The 22,630-nt window shown below is 35.9% G+C and overlaps 1 protein-coding gene across 1 annotated transcript in view; it reads right to left on the reverse strand.

The window, feature by feature from the left end:
* CCDC178 (coiled-coil domain containing 178) overlaps nucleotides 1-22,630 on the reverse strand; it is a 178,879-nt gene that overhangs the window by 117,580 nt on the left and 38,669 nt on the right. The window contains exons 13-16 of the mRNA XM_049825896.1: nucleotides 17,952-18,113; nucleotides 14,481-14,594; nucleotides 10,425-10,570; nucleotides 6,695-6,854 (exon numbers count right to left, since the gene is read on the reverse strand). Coding sequence (XP_049681853.1) covers nucleotides 6,695-6,854; nucleotides 10,425-10,570; nucleotides 14,481-14,594; nucleotides 17,952-18,113 — 582 coding nt within the window. The remainder of the gene's footprint in view (nucleotides 1-6,694; nucleotides 6,855-10,424; nucleotides 10,571-14,480; nucleotides 14,595-17,951; nucleotides 18,114-22,630) is intronic.

Genomic DNA, 22,630 nt, shown 5'->3' on the forward strand with positions numbered 1-22,630 from the left:
CAGTAAAATTAAAACACAAAAAGGAAAGGAACCGTACCTAAATATAAAAATCTCAGCATTTACTTTCACTGCATTGGAGACATGGCATGTCTTGTGGGTTGCTTAACAACAGATACAGTATTTTATCAGTGGAGACATCCAGATTGCAGGACAAAAAAAACCAGTCCAACATTTTTTAACTGATAAGAGTTTGCATACTTAATGTGTACTGTTTTTCAGTTGCTTCAACTGAAAATTAAAAAAGTCATTTTATGAACTTATGGCCATATAAGTACAAATGCTTACTTCATCTTAAGAAAATAAAGCAGCACAGACACTTAAGACATTCTAAAACAAATACCACCTAGCACCTATTACCATATTTTGAAATTTGTGTCATTATGGGGAAAAAGAAGACATATGGAAAGATGCGAAAAGAATTCTAGGACTGGAAACTTAACAAAATGTAATGTCCCGTGTCTGAAATTTTTCACTTAATTCTTCAGCTCCCAAGCCTACACACATCCTCCTACTATTCCATGCAGTTGCACTTTCAGGCATTAATTATGATTTTTCAATATGCATGTTTCAGACTTGCAGTAGATTTTAGATTATGTGAAAACAAAATGTGGGAAACTTTTTTAATTCCCACATCCATAATAGAAAATGCAGAAAATAATTTCTTCCAAATTAGAACAGCACCCTTGGCAAAAATCAAAGTATTTTTGGAATATTATGAGTGAAGAAATTATAATCAAAACTGGTTTGCAATGTTAGGAAGAGCTTTTGTGTTTGTAGAAAGAATAATTAATAATTGTTTTAATTAAAAAAAAAAAAAATTAGACCATTACAATAGTTCTCATTGATGCTGTTTAAAATACAGTGAGGGTTAATTTGCTTTTAATTATTATGCATATGGCTTGCTTTTCAATGAAGATACATAAAACTATCCTTTAAAATCTCTATTAACCTTCCACTTTTTGATTTTCACTCAGAGTATTATTACTGTCATGGCACCCAACCTCTAGCTATGCATATTCCTCAGATGGGAAGGTATATGACTTCCCTATGAGCCAATAAAATCAGTGGGATGGTTATTTGGGTAATACTGCCAGCACTTCCCACAGGACAGCATGTAAGTCGATAAGCTAAGACTACCCAGGAGCATGGAGTAAGAGTCAGAAGTCTATCTTGTAACATGGGAGTCCCACATACCAGTGTAGCACACTGTTGGAAGCCACTGAGTCAACTAATTAAAGACAATTTTATAGCCAGACTATTTGTTATCCTTACCCTGCACACACACAAAATAGCCTAAAGGGAGCAACGGCTCTCTAGCTTTTAAAAAAATCCTCTTTTGTCATATATCTTCAAATATAACTATTGTGTTTACATGGATATGCTGTAACAAAGCTCTTCAGCAACATTAATATTGATTAACAGTATTTTTTGAAAGTAAGAGATGGAAACTGCTCTGAAGGTATTAGTGCAGCAAGACTGAAAAGAATGACTAGAAGAAAAGATAAGCTAAATAGATGAATAGTAAATGATAAAAGACACCCAGTAGATTTTACCTAATACCATGATGATAAACAGTCCCCTGGATCTAACTGTTTTTCCTTATTTCTTAATTCAGCTTTCAGTAGTATATTATCATATTTCTATAACAATCCCTTCTGAAATATGGCATTTTGTAGATGATTTCATTAGTAATACTCTCAATATCTGATGAAACAACATATCATGACTAGCTGTTAGAACTGGACACAGATTTTCTGATATATCATTCCCCAGATGGAAAATGCTTTTCTGCAAAAAAGAAAGTGCTCATAAGACCTTGCTGATTTGTTTTAACATTGAAAACATTTAAGTTAAGGCAAAAACATTCTGATTAAGCATCTGCAGACTAAACTTTTTTTAATAGTAACTGATTCAAAACTTATTTTAATATCTATAAAATATAAAGTACAAATTTTTAACCTTTCTGCATTGTGATAAGGAAACCATATTGTCATTCTATTAAAGGAACTTCCAAATGCCCTTTGAAATATCTGAGAAATTCTCATTCCGTTTTAGATGAAACATTGCTGAACGTGGTGCAGTTCTAAGGTACAACGTTAAAGAAATATCAATTTATTACTACCTTCTTTTCCAGTATCATGCAACAGTCAAATAAATTCATAGAAAATCTAGAAACATTGGGAGGTAAGGGGTTTTTAGCAGAAGACTAATGTTAATTAATAGAATTAGGAAGTTACATTATGGCTACTATTTCAAAGCAAAGAAAAAGTCAAAGTATCAGTACATCTGTTAATGCTTTGGGTAACAGCATTCAATGTGTTTATCAAAAGTACAGAGATGTATATACAAAAGTATATAAAGATGTCTGAATTTAGAGATTTATACATCTGCACTTCAGAAATATATTATCATGTGTCCAATAGCAAATACTAATGCGGACAAATTTTCACATTTCAAGAGACTTTTGGTCATTCAAAATGTCTTGCTCAACCTTCAAAAATCACAGTAATCATTTTTTACAGTTACTTTAATTGAAAGTACAATAATCACATTAGCAGCAGCAAAGAAGAGCAAGCAGTCTTGTTTTGAGGTTAAGAAAACATGGCACAACATAATCATTCTGAACGCGATCCAACACTCATTATGAATTGTTATGTCAAAGAATTCTTATCTGTGTGTTTAATACAGCACATATCAGCACTGAACCAAATGGCAATATGATAGTTTGGGGTCTGTACTGTCTCTGTAGAACATAAGGTAATGAGATGCTATGAGAGTAGTTACAAATAGCACAGTAATAAAATATGCCTATAAGGTACAACTTCATCATTATACATGTAAATTTTGCCACATTTAGTAGCATACATGTAGTAAAACAAAAGTCACACCTTGTACTTAGCTGTGACATTTGTTACATTCATGTGTCATAGTCTTATCACTTGGCAGCCCTTTCTCCTGTGAGAAGACAGAATCTAGAAGGTCTGCAAATCAGTGACTCAGCTCTCCAGCCAAATCACACCATGTGTGCTCCTCAACAGCAACCAGTTCAGTCCTGATCACGAATAGACAGTTCCTATCCCTCAGTGCACCACAAGAATTGCCCCACAAAATTTCTTTTTCTGTCTGGACCTGTGTTGAAGCCACCAGCTTCTTATGCAGATTCTCCCACATCAGGACCATTCTTCAACTCCATTCCCCTTCATTCTTCAGCTCCATTTCCCTTCACGATGCTGACAACAAGGGTCCCTAGATTTCTCACCAAATTTCTCACCTAGTTTCTGGCCAGTTTATCTCTTGATAAGAGATTGTTTAATCTCCTTTGTGGATTTAACAGTTCCATCTAGCCTTCAGGAGAGAGGGACCTCTTGCTTGAATAAAGATGTCACTCACTATCCACTTCCTGTCAAAATATTCAAAACTTTTTTTCTTGGCAAAAAGTTTTTCCTTCCTCTTGTTCTCGCTTACTGGCTTTTACTCACCCTCAGAAAATCTACAAGTCACCACAAAAAGGACATTTTACTGGACCTCTTCATAGATCTCAGGCTGGGATTTTCAATCTCACTGGTCTTTCATTTATTACTGCATCATTCTTTTCTGCATAAGGTGTAATGTCTCATACCTGTCCATCTTAAAAATGAGATAATGAATGAGGATGATTGGTAATTCTAATCTCCAAACTGTACCGCTAGCTGTGCACCTCTACCTTTTTGTATTGACATGTACATCTGCATTTCTCCTTAAGTAGAAGGAACTATGAATTAACTTTCCATTTTAAGAGTCAAGAGTTTGTTTTCCTGCTTAAATCTGGCCCTGAATCAACCAAAGTATCTAACAGCACTTCTCCCAAACTAAAAGATACAACTTACGTTGAGTTGCTTGTGGTTTTGTTTTCACCTTAGCTAAGAATACGTATGGCATTACCATATATATTCAGAGCCTGGATAGGAAACATCCCCTTTTAGTTTTTGTACTTCATGAAACTTGGAACAAAGTATTATAAATTTTTCAACTACCAAGACAGGCAGTTCTCAATATCTCACTAGAATTTCTAGAAACCCCAGATCAGAACCTCTTGAACCGCTCCCTGTACTTTTTCACGGCATCACTCTGTACTCCAGAAGTTAGGGCATCGCTTTTTTATTGTTATCTCCCCATGGGTGTTAATCCTGTGAGGACTACTTTTTCAGCCACTCATCTCTCACCTTAAAAATATGCTTAGTCTATTCCTATTGAATTATCTATCAATTGAGGGTTGAATGGTCTCACCCAGCTTCAGACTCAGAGAAGCAAAGACTGTGAAAACTGGGCTGACATGTATGCACCATTACTACTTCAGTAAACCAGGTTTAATCTCCAGACCTGGGGGGACAAAGCCTCATAATCATTGGACCACATTACCTGAAGTCAGGACTGTTGCGGAAATTGTGAAATCCAAAAATCAGAACTTAAATGCTTTTTCATTCAACCCCAATTAAAGGAGAAAATTTATCTTTATCATTCAATACCAGAGCAAGGTAGATGATTTGAATGTTTACTGTCAGGAAAAACTTCTGAAAGTTGTCCAAGTGACCTTTTCCAGAGACCCACACTGGTCATCCTTCTAAAAGCCATGGAGCAACTTCCACAAATCACAGCCAGCCTCCTTGAAGAGCCTGCCTGTAAATCCTAGTTCCAATGTCCTCAGAAACTTTCTCCACCCACTGGTACTTGGCCTTCTGCTCATTTCTGCTGGGTAGTAAACTGAAGATGCTTCTGAATTTTTTAGTTATTTTCCAGAAGGTACTGAAGGAATATTTGGCTTTGCTGGTGTTATTACCACCAGTTTAGTCTTTCCTGACTAGTCAGAAAAATAGAGTAAATGAACTCGATGTGAGGAGGTAGAGAAAAAGAACTTTCTGATGTAATATAAACAGTTAGGAGATATTCTATTTTTAATTTCTTATTTTTTAAAAAAAGTTTTCAAATGGATCAGCGGGGTTTGGGATTTTATATACATGAATATATGCTTTTATCTGTTTGGGTTTTTTTCCATAAAAATAGCAAAGAATGACATAAAAATGACTAGGTAATAACAAGGTAAAATTAAAAGGGTGACAGTGTGAGAGCTGTAGGCCTAGATGGAGAGCTGTCATCACAGAGACCAGCAATGTGTTCCAGTAAAAACTAAAACAGGTTCTCAAGCATGCAGCATAATATTTCCACTTACATTTAACCAACAAAAGCTTGGCATAATCTCATAACTCCAACATTAATTTAATAACAAAATACTGTTAAGAGCTCTGTACTTCAAGCAATACCCACAACTCAATGTGTAAAAGAGATGGGAGAAGAGACGAGACAGGATGAAACAGGGCATGTTAGAAAAAACAAATCTTGATGTCCTAGAGAAGGAGATAAGAAAGGTACTTCACCAAATTATCCTTACAGTTATTTCTGAAGTTAAGGTGATGATGAGCAAGTCAACATCCTGGCAAGTATTTTTGACCTCAGAATTAATTTAACTCAACAAAGGATCCAAGTATGGTATTTTGAAAGGACTAGTATCCCTGTAAAAATTAATAAAGGAGCAATCTCTATTTTTTAAGATATGTTCTTTTTGTTGCTATTTCCCTTTCTTTCATATCCTGATCAGTACAGATTTTGTGAAAACAAACAAAAACATTAATTAACACATTGGAAATAGGAAGTAAAAATGAATACTAAAGAGAATGTAATTGAGTAGTTTATTTAAACTATTCTAAGCTGAGAACAGTATATGATGGACATAAAAGTAAAGAACACAAGACCAACAGTGGAATATTTTCATTATTTTTAACACAGCTACAATTGCAAAAATCTTAATCTCAGAATTTCTCCCCAAAGGAGAAACATTTTAATGTTATCATTTTCATGTAAAAACAAAGAAAATTATACATGAAGTATTAGGCAATTATCTATTTTCTTAGGGAAAAAAAAGTTTAAATATTAAAATAATACAGAAAATAACTTAGAGAATTGCGGTTATTACCACTGTGTATTTTATAATTCTGTTTCAGATAGCTCTGATTCCACAGTTACATCTACACAGACTCTGGCTCCCATCTGCCTGGTATCAACCACAGCATCTAAGATCCAGATGAGGGTCTGGTTAAGGAGTAAATCCTAACAGTTCAGAAACAGCTTTATCCAAAAAAACCCAAAGTCTGACTGCTGCACTATGATGAAGATTGCACTATTCTGGTACTTAAATGATTAAAAAGGAATGGAAACTTATTGATGCTGGTCTTAGTCAAAATTATCTGAGATTTATTTGTTACTGAGAACTTGTTGAAAAGGAGAAAAAGATTTTTCAAGTTAGCAGAAGTGATGTCTTGTCTTTTCTTTCCCAGAGGTATCCACAAATCAAAGCAAAAGAAAACAGGGAAGAGAAAGTACACAACAGCCCTAAGCACTAATGAAAAATTCGAAGTGCCAAAGCAAATGAAAATCTTTAAAATTTTCCTAGAATTACTTCTTTATTCACAGAAACAAAGAAGTCTACTGCAGAAAAATAGTAATTTATTTAATTAGAAATACTTGCATATGGGCAAGAAGATACTACTTATTTCAAACTTTTGATAAAACTGATATCCTTTTTAGACGTAAAAAGAGCCAGAACTAACCAAACAATTGTTTCACTTCTTACATAAAGAAACCCAGCTTTGATAATACTCACTTTGGAATCTTTCAGGTTTTTCTTTCTAATCTGTAGTAATTGTCTATATGTTTCTTCTTCCTGCTTTAACCTTTTCTCATATTCCACTAGTTCATCTTGGAGATGATTAAATACTATCTGTACATTTTGCTGCTTAAACATCACACCACTTAAAATTTTCCTTCAAAAGAAAAAAAATATTCAATGAAGTAATCAAGATATTCTGCTATACTGTTTTTTAGTCTTTACTTACAGGTTTAATGTTTAATTTTACAATGGATAAAATAGTGTCTTATTGCAAATAATGATACCCTTTAAAAAAACAAAAAGCTATATGATGGAGCTTATCATGAATGTTCAGACCACTTAAAGACACTGTGCCTATCAATCCATATCCAATGAGTCTATTGAGATACATAACTCTCACAATTTTAAAAAACAGCTTGCATTTTTAAAACAACTTTTTAGAGAATGGACTGGTTCACTCCCACATGTAAAGTATCTGCTCGAATAATGATATTCTGAGACACAAAATGAGCCCATGACCAGTGCCATATTGGCTGACCACTTTTTTATTATTTATTGAGACTGGAAGTGGGAGCTTCATACCATTTCTCTAATATTTCATATTTTTCTCTGCCCATACCTAGTATAGTTTCTTTAACCTGTACAAATGAAATATGTAAAGTAAGCAATTTTCAGAGATTTTCACTCTGTACTAACATTCTGTTCTCCCAGGGTCTGTATTTCTGTTACTTTTAGACAGAAGCAATTAAAAAAAAAAAAAAAGAAAACAAATAATTTCAAACTGATTTTCTGCAAGATAACCTAAACTAGAGCCTTGTAGGTAATGTAACAGTTGGCTGCAAAATAAAGACTGTATCACAATGTGCACACAAAAAAGGAAACTCAAGAGACAAGTTTAAGCCTACCTTTTCTAATTCGAAGGTTTTGCCATGTAAACTCAATGTTACTGTAACACTAATTTTTTAATTTTTTTTTATTTTAAAACAAATCAAACAGCCTGAGAAAGGGAAAAATCTGTCATGTAAAGATTATGCTGATGGCTCAGGAGCCATTTATGCTGTCAAGCTAGGAACAGCTGGGACCAATAATAAGCTGTTATCTTTCTTATTGATTAGCTGATACTTGACAGAACAGATGTATTTAGGAGTTTTGGAATTTAGTTCTAAATTCTGGAGGTCACAAGATCATCCTCACAGTCTCTTCTGATACTCTCTGCAGAACAACAATCCCCTTTGCAGAAAATTAAAGCACCTAAGGCCTCCTCTGAAACAGTGTCTACAAAAACCTTTCTAAAGAGGGGCTAAAGGATCCATCAGAAATTACCTACAGTTCCTTTCCACTGAAAACCCTTCCAGCCTTCCTAATTTCCAGTACATCCCCTTAACTTGCTTCCTGCCCTTATTTCCTTCTCACTGGAGGTAGGCACACCATATGGGAACTGATACATATAAATGGTGGGGGCTCCAATACAAGCAAGGATGCTTCTCACACAAACCTTAAGTTTACAAGATCTGCACATCATCCTTTCAATTTAATTAGCACCAAACTCCACTAAGATAAAAAAAAAATTGAGTGACTGTATTTCATGTTCCTTCTTAACTTCAGATATGAAGACATGTCTTTATGTCTTCCAAGGGTGTGAAAACAATTTCTCAAAACTCATTGTTATAAGGCACTTTCCAGATGGTATACCTGTGCATATAATTTTATCAGGTTAGGCTAAATTTTGCAGTAGACTTCAGTTTTGTAGTCAAATTTATTGTGGAAGAAGTATTTATTTCAAATTACTGTTATTTTAACATAACATTGTGTCAATGTTTCTTTTTTTCACTCTAATAGCTATTATTTAGTCTTTTTATTGCATTAATAGTAAGCAATAATAAGTTAGGGAAGTGTTATTCAGAGAAAGATGCTAGGAAGTATATACAAAAGGACAACAGCGAAGTCTGAAGGCAGAAGTAGGGACTCCTTTACCTCAAGTTTCTCCACTGGATCAGGCTAGAATTAGCCTGATGATGTGCCAAAAAAAAATGGAAATAATAGCCAAGAGTAAAAGTAAAAGCAGTTTAATTTTTATTCCCAGTTTTTCTATCAAATCAGGCAGGTATCAGCACTCTTCCAAAAAGAGGAAAGATCATTTCAAATAGATAAGCACATTTGATATTGAACATATTTTGATATAATACAAAATATAACAGGAAATGGCTAGAGCAGACTTTCTTAAGATAGACTGATGAAATGCCACGTGATATGTCAGATTATTGGAAACATTAATAGAAGAAGGTAGATTAGCCTGGAAGAAAATTTGTTTCTGAATATTGTCACCATTAATGTTCACTAATGAGAAGCAGTAAGCAATGAAAAAAACACCAACAACCCCAAACTCTTCTTCTCCTTTGCCCCTCAAGCACAGAGAGTCTGAGTGCTCTGATAACCAGAAGGCTAACCAGCGTGCTGCCAGTTTTCAGCAAGTCACATGATGGAGAAATTCCCCTGTGCTGCATCTTCTGCATTCAGAGAATGACAAAAAGGAATACTAGCCATTTGGGATGCATAATTTAGAAGTCTGAGGAGGTTTTTTGGACTTTTTTTGACTTTGCAGTTCATTCTATTAGGTGGAATCTCTAAAAGCAGGTTCTCAAGAAAAATGCAAAGTTTTCATTACTATCTATTTTAGATTTAGAAGTTGGAGAATTTGCAAGAAAATTCCTCTTAGAAAGAGAAACAGACTTCTTAGCTATATAGAAGCAATGAATTGCTGGAATGAACTTTCAGTGCCACTTTGTGTTGATGTTATCCCTTTCTTCTCTGAGTCCGAATATAACGTGTCACTGACATCAAACTACTGACTACTGGCTACAGAGCTGTGGAAAAACAGAAGAGATTTTCAGTCATGGCAAGATGCCTTCTGTTCTTGAAGTCCAGTAAGTTCCACTGCACATTGGGTCCCTCTGAATCATTCTGTTTGAATCAAGAGTTGGAAAAAACCCATATCCAGTACCACATATTCAGCTAAAAAAATTACATAGAAAAATATGGGGGTTTCCCCAGTCAATAATTTCAAGTAATAATCTCTCAAAGATCTTTCAAGACCAACAGTACCTAAGTGAATGAGATCACAGAAAGGGAGCTGTAGTGGTGCAAGGATCACTTTTTCACTATTTAGTCATCCTGTACAATTCAACAATCCAAGCTGCTTTCTCTTTGACATTGCACAGCAGGCTCACCTTTATCCTTGAAGAGTAAGCCTGCTGCGCAATCAGCATATACAGCCCTCCAAGGCTTGCATGGCCTAGAAGGCAGCCTGCATTATCAGTTGGATAGAGCCCTCTGAGACTATTTTCAGGTCTCATCAGTCACAGTAAGTGTAGGTCCACACTTCTTAAACCAGAGAAAACACAGAGTGCGTGGAATCCTCCATTAATTAAGGATGCAACTGACCATGAATATTATCAGATTTCTGAAAGTAATTCTGATGCCCAAAATTCAATTTGGTAGGCAGACAATTTATCATTAATAACTTCTACAGATGCATTAAAACTACAAGCAGTGATCAGACAAAAACACTCTCAAATTATTGATGAAAAGTACATTATATTTCCTAGAAATAATACTGTAAAATAATAAAACTATTCTTTAGTAATAGTAATAAAGTAGAATTAATAAATTACTTTAGTAAAACTAATAACTATCCTTTAAAATTCATAGAATAGTTAGGTCTTACTGCAAATCAGTGACAGATTTTTCTGTATCTTCGATCCCTATTTGCTTCATGTTCCATAATTCATTTAATTCTTTAAGTCCATTTTTTAAATTTTCCATAGTGTGGGAGTTTTCAGCAATTTGACTGGAAACAAATGAAGTTTTTTCCTGAGAATTAAAAAAAAATGCATAGCATGTAAATTAGGCAGGGCTAGATTTTCAAATACTGTATTTTAAGCACATGATTATGGGCAACAATTCACAAAATTGTATACCCAAATAAAGAGAACTTTTAGAGGGGGCAGTTGAAGCACTTAGTGCAACTGGAAGAATTGCATTTCTGTAAGAGCACGACTTTACACATCCAGTTACAGTCCTCTGACTTGTTGCACAATTCTTCTACTGTATATCCACAAATTTTATTATGGCACTTGTATTTTTACAGTTGCCTATGTTGTATATGGATATATGCATGTTTGTAGGCCACCATCTTCATAAAATACATATCTTTTTTTATTTTTGCTCCCATACGTAAAAGTTTTGGAAATAAGCACTGACTTGCATAGCAAAAACTTTAGTAATGACAGTGAAAAGTAACAATTTTTGCATATGATCTAAGTCTGGGCCTATTTATTTCAGCGTATGCAGAGTCAGTGTCTTAACTGGCAGCTTTTATTGCTAGACCATCAAAGTCATTCCAAAATGTAATGCTGTTTTAGGCAGATATGTCAAAAACTTGACTTTCAGGAAAAACCAGTATTTTTAGTTCCCATTCTCCAGGGAGAATATGGCTTAATCATTATCTCTGAAAACTGGTGTTTTTCATTTAGTTGCCTAAATAGAAAGTTGCCCTCTTTTAGATGTCAAGTTTTTTATAACATAGTTGTCCTGTGCTGCAGACAGTGGAGGATTAAAGCATAGAGGATGACTCCTGAACTCCTGCCTATTTTCCTCAGCTACAAGTACACAACTCAAAGAGATGCTGCTGAAAACCTTTAAATTAAAAAGTGTTTTCACTTTATTCTACAGAAGAGAGATTAAATTGAAGTATCATCTTTTTCATACCAAAAGTGACTGACAGTCACAGGACCCCAAAAATGTAAAGATTCATGACACAAGCAAACTCTACTTTCAAGACCAACAGTATCTGGTAAACAAAGCTGCAGCTTTGCCACAATGAAAAAGGTAAACATAAAGCACTGTAGCAGTTCAATAGTAATAAACAGGTGGGAGTCTTCTGTTTGGATGATACTTCTAAAGTGGTCTTGCTGCATTAGATTTTGTAACCCATACTAATGGGCTGTAAGCAGCTATGTAAATGGGTTAAATTAAGAGGGAGAAAAATACCTTTTGATTATCCTTATATATACATATATACACATATACAAAGATAATTTAAGTGCACACATGTATAAATACCAAATTTCAAGACCTCACAATTCAGTAGACAAAGAATGCATCACTGTATTTAAATAAAGATCAGTATTTCAAAAATTTCTTCTTTAGATACTGCCTCATTTTTCTGAAGCAGTAGCCTGATGCATAGGCCAATGATCTTTTTCCTTATGAAAGAAGTGCTTCTTAGAGGTACACCTAAAAGGTAGCTGTAAAAAAAATGAGGAATCAAAGCTTTTGTAACAGATGTTAGCACAGATATGAAAGTGTGCAAGGTACCACAAGAACATGACATTTTTAAGGCCTCTGAACTTTGTAAAAGTATAATATGGATCTATATAGGATTAGATGGAAATTTCAGGTTTCTTGCAGTAACATAGAATCATTAGAAAGAAAATGAAGGTATGGTAATTAATGCAAATCCCTTTGCAGCTGAACTGCCTATAGAGAGTGTCAAACCTCTGACGAAATATCATATTAGTTTTAGGCTCAGTACCAGGAAAACTTGAAGAAATGTGATAGCATGTGATATACAGGATGTCTGTATGATCTGTCCTGGCCTTAAACTTTAAAAATAATGAAATCTGAGATGATTAAGATATCAGGGCCAGATATAAATATGTACACAAAGAAGCCTTGACATGTTTTTTGCCAAAAAGTCAGGTTCACATATGAGCTGGGTTAGAACAAAACTGCCAATGAAGAAGAATTTTGTCTCTTTGACTTCCTGCACTTTTTTTAATGACTTTTTAACCAAGACAGATAAAACCTGAAAATGTTGGCTTCCAAGCTTATGGGATGCTAACCATTGAGTCAGTGCAATCTGGTAACTATTATAGAAGACAGAGAATTTGCAATCAAGTTTTAGAACAACAAAAAAAAACCCCTAAAAATGGTGAGATACTCTGCATTCTGTGATCCAAATATTGATAGACTGAATATCTGCTCCTTATGGCTTGCTATAGTGGATAAAAGTCCAGTGTCCTGCCTAAGTTGAATGAGTCCCTTGACACTTGGTCATTCAGCTGTTCAACACATGAACAGTATTCTTCATTCTTCTTAGTTGCTGAACAAGATTACTATTGTATTATGGGGTAGAATTCATATGCTCTTATCTAGTTATCTATCTTTTAGACATTTAAGTGTCAGTAGACCAAACTAAGTCACTTCAGATTCAATAGTGACATGCAGAAGATGCCAGGGTGTGATTCATCTTGTCCTAAAATAGGTGAACTATGAAGGACTGGGTGAATTGCTTGATCAGTTGGAAGTTGGAGATTCTATATTACTCCTGTACTAAGAATACTATGGAATCAGCCATTTCTTGCATAACATCATTTAAGCTACATACTAGACAAGTTTTAAACAAGCTAATGTCTTAATCATGGGAGAGCACTAGAATCTCTTAATGTAACTTTAAATAACTTTTCCTTAAAAACAATATGACATGATTAACAGAATCATATAGTATGCACAGCTAGAAATATGAGTTATTGTTAAAAATTAGACAGCCCTTTTTATAAATCCCCCCTTTTATAAAACTTCAATTGCTATGATCAAGGAACTTCATCAGGCTCTAAGAATGCACCTTTTAATGTATCCAAGTATTGTTACCAGTTCAGAGCTCTACAGATCTCATAAAATAGTCTTTGTACATTGTTTTATTCCACTTACCCAGAACACTCCTCTAATAATCCTCCAGAACACCGGCTCAAATATTGCTCAAGTAACTAATGGATACAGTTATTTACAGTTAGGCAGCATTAAAAAGAATAATTAAAAAGTATAGGAAATAAATGCACTGAAAAATATTGTAGAATTACTGATTATCTGTATGCTGATTCATCAGTCATTTCCACATGTTCTAAGATCTACTGGTAAACCTGCAGTTTGGTAGAGCACAACCTTTAACAGAAAGGGATGTATAAACTCTGCCTTCCCTGCCAAATTTAGAAACCTGTGTGAATCAGTGAATTTCCCAATGCTTAATTTAAGATTCTGTCATATATAGGAAGTCTCAGAGTTTTCCAATAGAAATTACCAGATTCATGAAAGCTACCCTGAACAACATGAAAGCTTTTCTCTTTTTTTTTCTTTAATCTATATGACTCATCTTTGATGCTGTAATATCTAACTTAACATATACAATATGCAAGTGAAAGTTTAATAAAAATGAACAGAATCTTAGAAAGAAAATGCTTGTTTCTTCTAATGCTTATAACCGTGTTTATATAAAGCATAGTGTTCAGTAATGAAATTCAATAATACCCTTTGGTGCATTATATAGTTTAGTAACTGATACAGCAGATATAAGCCATCATTTACAAAAAGATGCCATCTGCTGAGCAAACATGCAATCAGCAGGCACTTCCTATTATACTAGAATCTTTTTCGTCCTTTATTGATTTTCTCCATCGCATTTCTAAAGCCCCTCAAGCAATCTGAGCCAGTGTAGCAAATGAAGAAAGCAAAGGACTTTTCAATGACCCCAATATCAATTCTGCTTTGTACTTTATGCTGTCTCAAGGCTATGGACCTCATAGGTTAGTTCAAGCAAGAGACAGAAAATAGTACATACACTGTATGTATGTATATAGTTCCAAGGCAACTGTGTAGAAATGACAGCCTAACCCTTGAGATTAAACATACTTCAAAAAAGCCATACAAGCATTAAATTATTCACCTGTATATGATTTAATTGTTGCTGCAAAATATTTCTTTTTTGCTCCAGTTTTTGTTCAGTTTGCTTCTGCTGTTTATCTAGCTCTTGTACTCTCTGATCCAAATAGGACAGCTTCTGGAGAGTTTATGTATAAACACATGTGTTAGTATTCAAAAGTTATTGTCCTACATTCTATAGAAATCAGAAAATATATTAGTCATTAAATACTCTAACAGTTAGCATTCTTAAGCTTATTTTTGTTTTCCCTTCCATACCCATTTTTCTGCCATGCAGGTTTATATACTCTACACTTTGAATGAAAAAATGCACATTTAAAATAGAAAATACCTCTGATACTTCATATAGTGTTTATCATCTTACAGCAAAAAATCACTGCTTACCCTGCTCCCCATGCTTCTTTACTTTCTTTCTGCCAAGGAATTTAAAAATAAAGTTCTGAAATCAAAATATATATTTGGAATAGCTTCCACGGAATTTGCATAAAGGGCAAAATAAATGTTTATTACTTGTTCTCACTAACTCATGAAAAATACAGCTAACAAGAGGAATAAGAATAAGAAAGAAAAAAATTGGGATATCTCATTTTTATATTTTTCATTAATCCACTCTATTATTAATTAGCATCTCAAGAAAAACAGGAGTTCTTCTCTATTGTATTAATTTCATTTGCATCATTAGAGTGACCTCCAAATATTAAATGGAAGAAATTATTATTAATACATGTAATAAGGAAAATTTTACATTACTAAATATGCTTATATAAATTGTATAACAGTTATATTATTCAAAGTTTTACATCCCATTTGGACTATATAGCACAGAATATTAAAATAGGTATTAATACTTCCATTCTGAAACAATAATTTAAACCTGTAATCAACAGAAAATTCTTCCTTGAAATTACCAATACCTTTCGCATATCATTCACATACAAATTTGCTTGTGCAAACTCTGTTTCCAAGCTTTTAAAACAGAAGCAAATACACAGCTGTAGACCATGATGTATAAGGTATACCACACCTCTCTAGGTTTCCAGGAAACTAATGATGTGATCTTTGTCACATTGTTTCTACTTAGTTTTAGTTGGGGAAGGGCTAACAACATTAGTCTCTGACATTAATGCCTTGTTTTGAAAATACTATTAGCTATTAGAGGAATCTTTTTTTTTTTTTTCCTTCCAATTTGACTTATTAAACCTGCATCAAAAATAAACTATCACATAATCCATTATCTGAACTCAAACTATTCAACATCTTCCATCTCTCCTCCAAAAATGGTTAAGCATTGCTACATGCAGACTATGTCAAGAACCCTTCAAACAGATTAACACTAAAAAACATGGAGAAGACAAGCTTCCATGACAAGCTATTTACTAGTCGGATAACAGAACTAAGAACCTACAGACTGATTCTGCAACAAAAACTTTCTCACTGAAGCAGCAGAAATTCTTGTATCTGGGCTTTGAGCAAAAATAAAATAAACCCTGTATCTAAACTGAATAGGCTTAAAAGAAGTTGATCTTACTTGATTGTGAGAATGTTCCATAACAAGTATCTAGCTTATTGAAAACTCCTTGCCTTAATTCTGGACATACACCATCAATAGCTAGTTTTGTTTCCTATTGATTTGGAAACAAAAATGAAGGCATTTTGCTTATTCTTTTCTGGCAGTAAGGTCCAGTGAAATGCTCTCCATTCACACACTTAAGAAACAATTAATTCTTTCACACTGATTGCTGTATTTTCAATTCTGGTCCCTTAGACACTTATTTCCTTTGCCAAAAAGAGGAGAAGCTTCAAATACCTTCCCTAGATTGTAAAATTGCTCATTACAGTGAACAATGCATGCCCACCTGTTCATACAGTGTGGGGCAAGAAGGAAGGAAGGACTTGTTTGCAAGGATTTGCACATATTTCATGGTGGAACAAAGGCTTTGAGTAGTACACAAAGCTTAATTTAAGCACAATGATAAAAGAACAGCCCCCAACTTCAGTGTTGCTGATTTGTACAATTACCAGTGTGAAAGCCAAATGCTGTTTCACTCATGATAGAAGAATAAAAACAATTGAAATTTTTCCCATGTTTCCAGTTGTTTTCAGAGCCATTTCCCAAAAGAAGAAAAGGAATAAGCACGGGCTCAAGAAAAAGACATATAAAAAGGATAAAGCAAAGGTATGGAAATGCTCTTAATTAAAAATAAATAAATAAATCTGTGAATAAATTACATTCCAAACAGTTCAGCAAAAGAAAGACTGAATGGTTCTATTTGACAGTTTTGCTTGAGGGTTTTGCTTCAATATAATGTACAGACATTACATCTTCCACTCAACTATGGTTCAGATTTTGAATATTTCCACATCATTTCAGAGCAGTAAAGTCTGTTTCTACAGATGTTTGTTGAGGTGGCAGGGGGACATAGAACTATCAGCATTGCTTAAGGAAATGATCGTCTGCCTAGCTAAGGTCTCATGTTTGTAGGACTACTAGGCAACTGATCCACATACTATCAGGTATTTTTCAAAAGCATCCATCATTGTAATAGCTTGTTTTCAAACACTAATTTATTCAGATAACATTGTCCACTTTGCCTTCTGCTTTCTATTACCATTGTTGTAGCACTCATATAACCAAAGCTTTCAAAGATCTAAAAGATCACCAAATCTGAAAGAGGAAAGTTATAATGAAATAAATGTTTCTCAGTCATACAAGTTTAGTTAGTATTCCTGTTACTCTTTTGAGCAGGTCTGGACAAAAGGTTATTTCTCTCAAAATTTTCCCAAGGCTTTAACCTCAGGGAGGTTTAACACCACTAGTATATCCTGCAGATATGGGGAACAGACTACTAGGTCATCACTGCACAACTGGAGGAAAATGGCTCTTTGGCCATACTTTCAAGATTATAGAGGGGCCAACCAAAACATGCCATAGTATAACAGTAGGAATGTTCTACTTGGAAGAGAAGAGTGTACTTAATTAAGTCAATTCAAGTAGGTTGAGAAACTGTTTTTAATACAAAAATCTTCTGTTTTTTTTTTTTTTTTTCTTATTATACAAAACAGACCTTTCATGAGAGGAAGGAAAAACATTTTTATCAGTATCACCTATAAAGCAGGAAAGCAAAGAAGGTCCCCAGCATGCCATGGCTGGAGTCTTATACACTAGTTACTCCCTTCAGCTTGTAAGTAAGCAGAGAAGTACAAAGGAAAGAGGAAAGTATTAAAGAGTCTCCCCTTTTGTAAGAAAACAGACCACCCAAGTTAAAAGAGACAGTAAGATTTTTCTAATACAGAAAGCAAGAAACGTCAAAAATAAGGCTAGAATTATGTTGTGTTTTGTTATGTTTTATCAAAGCACAACTGCACAGCTGCAAAGTCCAACTCTTCTGAGCTATGGACTTCCGTTTCCTCTTATATTTCTCTAATAATGACAAATAAATATGCTAGTGAGTGGTCCAGAATGTACTACTTTTACCTCATGGCTGTCTTTAAATATATCATTATTTCTTTTAAATTTTGTTTTTAGATAAGCTACTTGTGTCTCAATCTCTTCTATCCTCTTCATATCTTCCACTCTTTTCTTGAGTTTCTCTTTTCGTTTTTCCTCTAGCTCATCATATATTGCTGTAATCCTGGCCTGTTTATTAAAATGTATATAGAATTAGCTTTCAGTATTTCAAACGTGAAAATAGAACATGAAAAATCCAAACCTGAAAGAACATTTATACTCCTAAGTAAGCACCATGAATAGACCAAAAGTTAACAAATACATCATAAGGTGATTAAAAATGTGTTCAAACTGAGGGAAAAGTTGGCCATTAAATCAGCATATGTCAGAAGCCTTTGAACAGGAAAAGCTGAATAGCCAGAACTGGCAAACACAAATACAGCAGAGGAATCAGCAAGAAATATTAGAAAATGTAAAAATGACATTGAAGCAGACAATGAATGTACAGTACTATTTAAGCAGATAGTAAAAAAGAATGTCATAAAAGAGGAACTAAAATACTAAATATTAATGTCAAGAGTGAAAATCTTTTCTAATCACCATGGGCGTGTTCCTAGATTTTTTGAAAAAAAGGAAGGAAAACACTGCAGAGTGAAAAGGAACAAAATCTTTGCAAAATAAGTGAACACCCTTCAAGGCTGGGAAATACAAGATCCAGCATACCTCCACTCCAAACTTCTCCCCTCTGCCCAAAGAAATAAAGAAAGATAGAGAAATATTATGTACCAGCAGTTGTGTTATTCAGAATGGGCAGGTCTTACATACACTTACAATTTCTAATATCCAAAATTCACCATCACTTGAACTCAAATAATTATTTGTCTGTGTAGCAAAGGTTGAATGCACAACATCTGATATTAGTATATATAAACACACACAGACATGTATGTCTATATATATTTAAAGTGGAATGCAGCTGGCAACATTCTGAATTCCTTTCAGCTGTAGAAGCAGAGTGAAATAAGCCGAGATTATGGGAAAGAGGGCAAGAAATGACCATACATGTGACTTAACTCTTTTCAAAGTATTATGATAGATGGTAAATAACTCCTTTTTCTAGTTTTAAATCATAGTCTACATAGTTAACCTTACCAGGAGTGTTTCAAGTAGGAAATGCCGCATAATTTCTGAATTCCTATAGAATGGCACAATATTAGGTAAAGTTACAGATAATGTTCCAGGTGACAACATGGTTGGTAGGTGGAATGGACAAGCTTCCCAGAAAACCACTAACATTTCTAGATCTCTGTCACTTTATACTTAGTTGGCATTAGGAGATTCCCTTTGGCTGTCTCAGAACAGAGTCTCATATAAACTGCTATGCACTTTGACAGTCACTAGTTAATGATAGCTTTTGCACTTTCAACATTCTTTGACATCATCATTAAGTTTTGTCCTATTAGTAAGAAAAAAACTCATGACAGCAAGGATGAAGGTTGTCTAACCCAGAGAAATGAGGCTTTGGAAGAAAAATAGAAAAAATAGTTTTAGTTAGTTGAAACAGAACTTTAAAATCACCTTAAAAGAAGTACAAGATGCATCTCAAGGTCCTCTTTATCCTGAAAAAGCATGAACTACAATGAAAAAAGCAGTTCTGAGCACAAAATTTACTTCCCATTAGGAAAGTGTTCTTTTGTTTCTGTCTGTAAAAGGAAAGAAGCGGGCTAAAAATGCCACTGAGGATGCCAAGAATCAAGATAAAGAACGGAGCTTTTTAGTTTCAATGAATAATCAAAAAGGGTCAGTATGGAATACCAAAAAGGGAGGAAGGTGTTTGGAAGCACCAGATCAAACCTGTCATGCTGTGGCAGTCAGGCCCAGTCAGGCAGTCAGCCTTCTCTGAAGCAAAGCCTGAGAATCAGAGGGAAGTTGCACATCAACCACAATTGCTCATGATGGAGACCTTGTGCACCACCTGGCTTTGAAGAGGAACATTCAACATTTTCTGCTAATGCCTGGGACGAACAGGAACTGCAAGATCACTCTTGGGGCTTGTCTTTCTAGAAATGGGAGATGTAGATACTAGGTTTTGCTATTGAGCTCTTGCACAGTTCAGTCACAGAATGGAAGACAACAAGCTTTGTAATAAAAGCAAAATGGAGATCGTGGCTGTTCAGAAGCAAATAAAAAAGGTTCAGACTTCTCTCTCTCTCTCAAAAAAAAAAAAAGGAACAAAAAATCTCAGAAGGACTTCTGGTCATCACAGTAAATCCAACATTCCATTCTAAAGAAATACAGCCTTTGACAGCTCTCAGAGTAAATCTCTCCTATTTGAGACCATTACAAAAGGAGCCAAAGGGGGTTTCTGACTCAAGGACTTGCAGTAAAAGACTGCAATGCCTCCATCCAGTTTTGGCTATGTTCTTTTGATCCCACATGATGTTGGATCAGAATCCAACATCAGAACACTAACAGCACAGGAGCATTCATCTCAGGATGAGCAGGAAGGAGCAATGGAGCCAAAAAATCCTGTATCTCGTAATGGTGAGAGTGGGACTGTTAATAGTAGAGATATTTTTCCCAGAGGTATGACATGCCTACTTTACAGGAAGAAAGAGATCAATCTCAATGGCACTCACTTACCAACTATGAAAAGGCTCTCAGGATGGGTTACACACTGGTGTGGTAATGATGCATCACAGATCTTTTCCAGTTATTAGAGGGAATTTGGATGAAAAGAAAGTGATTAATTGTACTGTTTACCTGGTATCAAGTTTTATCTAAGAAAAAAAGCAACCTTTTACTTCTTGCAAGGGACCTGGTTCAGCTAGTGTTGGCTCAAGGTTGGCACAGCCATTATGACTGTATCCCATCTCCTCACAAAATGTGCCCAACAATAGCAACTGGAAACCTGTTACTTGCCTTTATCTTGTGGGCAGGCACCACTAACAGCAAGGTTGGTACCAACAGCCAGTTCAGCAGTTGCTGATTTTGCCAGCTGTATTGGGTTTGTGTGGCAAGGTTTTGGTAATGGTGGGAGGGCTACAGGGGTGCCTTCTGTGAGAAGCTGCTAGAAGCTTCCCCTATGCCCAACAGAGCCAATACCGGCCGGCTCCAAGATGGACCCGCTGTTGGCCAAGGCCAAGCCCATCAGCAACAGTGGTAGTGCCTCTGAGATAACAGATTTAAGAAGGGAAAAAAAAGCTGCTGTGGCACAGAAACTGTAGCCACAGAGAGAAGTGAGAACATGTGAAACAACCCTGCAGACACCAAGGTCAGTGAAGAAAGAGGGGTAGGAGGTGCTCCAAGTACTGGAGCAGAGATTCCCCTGCAGCCTGTGGTGAAAACCATGGTGAGGCAGACTGTCCCCCTGCAGCCCACAGAGGTTCACGGTGGAGCAGATAGGCACCTGCAGCCCGGGGAGGAGCCCACCTGTGACCCTGTGGGAAGCCTGTGCTGGAGCAGGCTCCTGGCAGGACCTGTGGACCCGTGGAGAGAGGAGCCCATGCTGGAGCAGGTTTGGTGGCAGGACTTGTGACCCTGCGGGGCACCCATGCTGGAGCAGTTGGTGCCTGAAGGACTGCAGCCCGTGGAATGGACCCAGGTTGGATCAGTTCATGAAGAACTGCAGCGCATGGGAAGGACCCAGGTTGGAGAAGTTCGTGGAGTACTGTCTCCTGTGGGAGGGACCCCACGCTGGAGCAGGGGAAGAGTGTGAGGAGTCCTGCCCCTGAGGAGGAAGGAGCGGCAGAGACAACGTGTGATGAACTGACCTCAACCCCCATTTCCTGTCCCCCTGCACCTCTGTGGGGGAGAAGGTAGACAATTAGGGAGTAAAGCTGAGCCTGAGAAGAAGGGAGGGTTGGGGTGAAGTTGTTTTAAGATTTGGTTTTATTTCTTATTACCCCACTCTGATTTGATTGGTAATAAATGAAACTAATTTCCCCAAGTCAAGTCTGTTTTGCCCATGACAGTAATTGCTGAGTGATCTCTCCCCGTCCTTATCTTGACCCATGAGCCTTTTGTTATATTTTCTCTTCCCTGTCTAGTTGAGGATGGGAGTGATAAAGCAGCTTTGGTGGACACCTGGCATCCAGCCAGGGACAACCCACCACACCAGGCCTTCTGTATCATAAAGGTCTCTGTGTTACTGTATGGAAACCTTGAAGGAAACATTGACTTTGATTTTCTGGAATCATAGGGAAGGAAGGAGTGATCTCTGGAAAGTTGCTGCTCAGGTAGAAGCCAGAGTTTGTTTCTTACAACCCCACTTTAAGGCCTCCTAGCTCTTGCTGGTGACAGTGAATGCAGAGATTAAGGACTTCTTCAGAAAATAGTCCTGGAGCTTCCACTCAGTGTCTTGCTTGAGGCTTTAAGACCTGGTAGTTATTACAACAGTTTGAATATGACCATTATCCATGCTCTTGCAGAAGACAGCTTATGGAACCCATCTGCCCAAGGACAGATATAGATGGAATACCCCTTTTGGTGATGCCACACTTGGGATTTCAGTCAGAGAAGCTGAAGAAATATCAACACTTGCTGAGGATGGTTGAAAAGCATCACTGACGTCCAGAAGAAAAGGGCTACATTTGACAATTGAAAAAGGGACACCAAAGTGTGTTGTGTGAATTTAGCAGTCCGCATCAGGAGAAAACAAATGGTGTTAGGGCCACCCTATTTTCAATATGCATGCGTCAATATAA

The sequence above is a fragment of the Accipiter gentilis genome, chromosome 2, assembly GCF_929443795.1.
Source record: "Accipiter gentilis chromosome 2, bAccGen1.1, whole genome shotgun sequence".
NCBI classification, from domain to species: Eukaryota; Metazoa; Chordata; class Aves; order Accipitriformes; family Accipitridae; genus Astur; species Astur gentilis.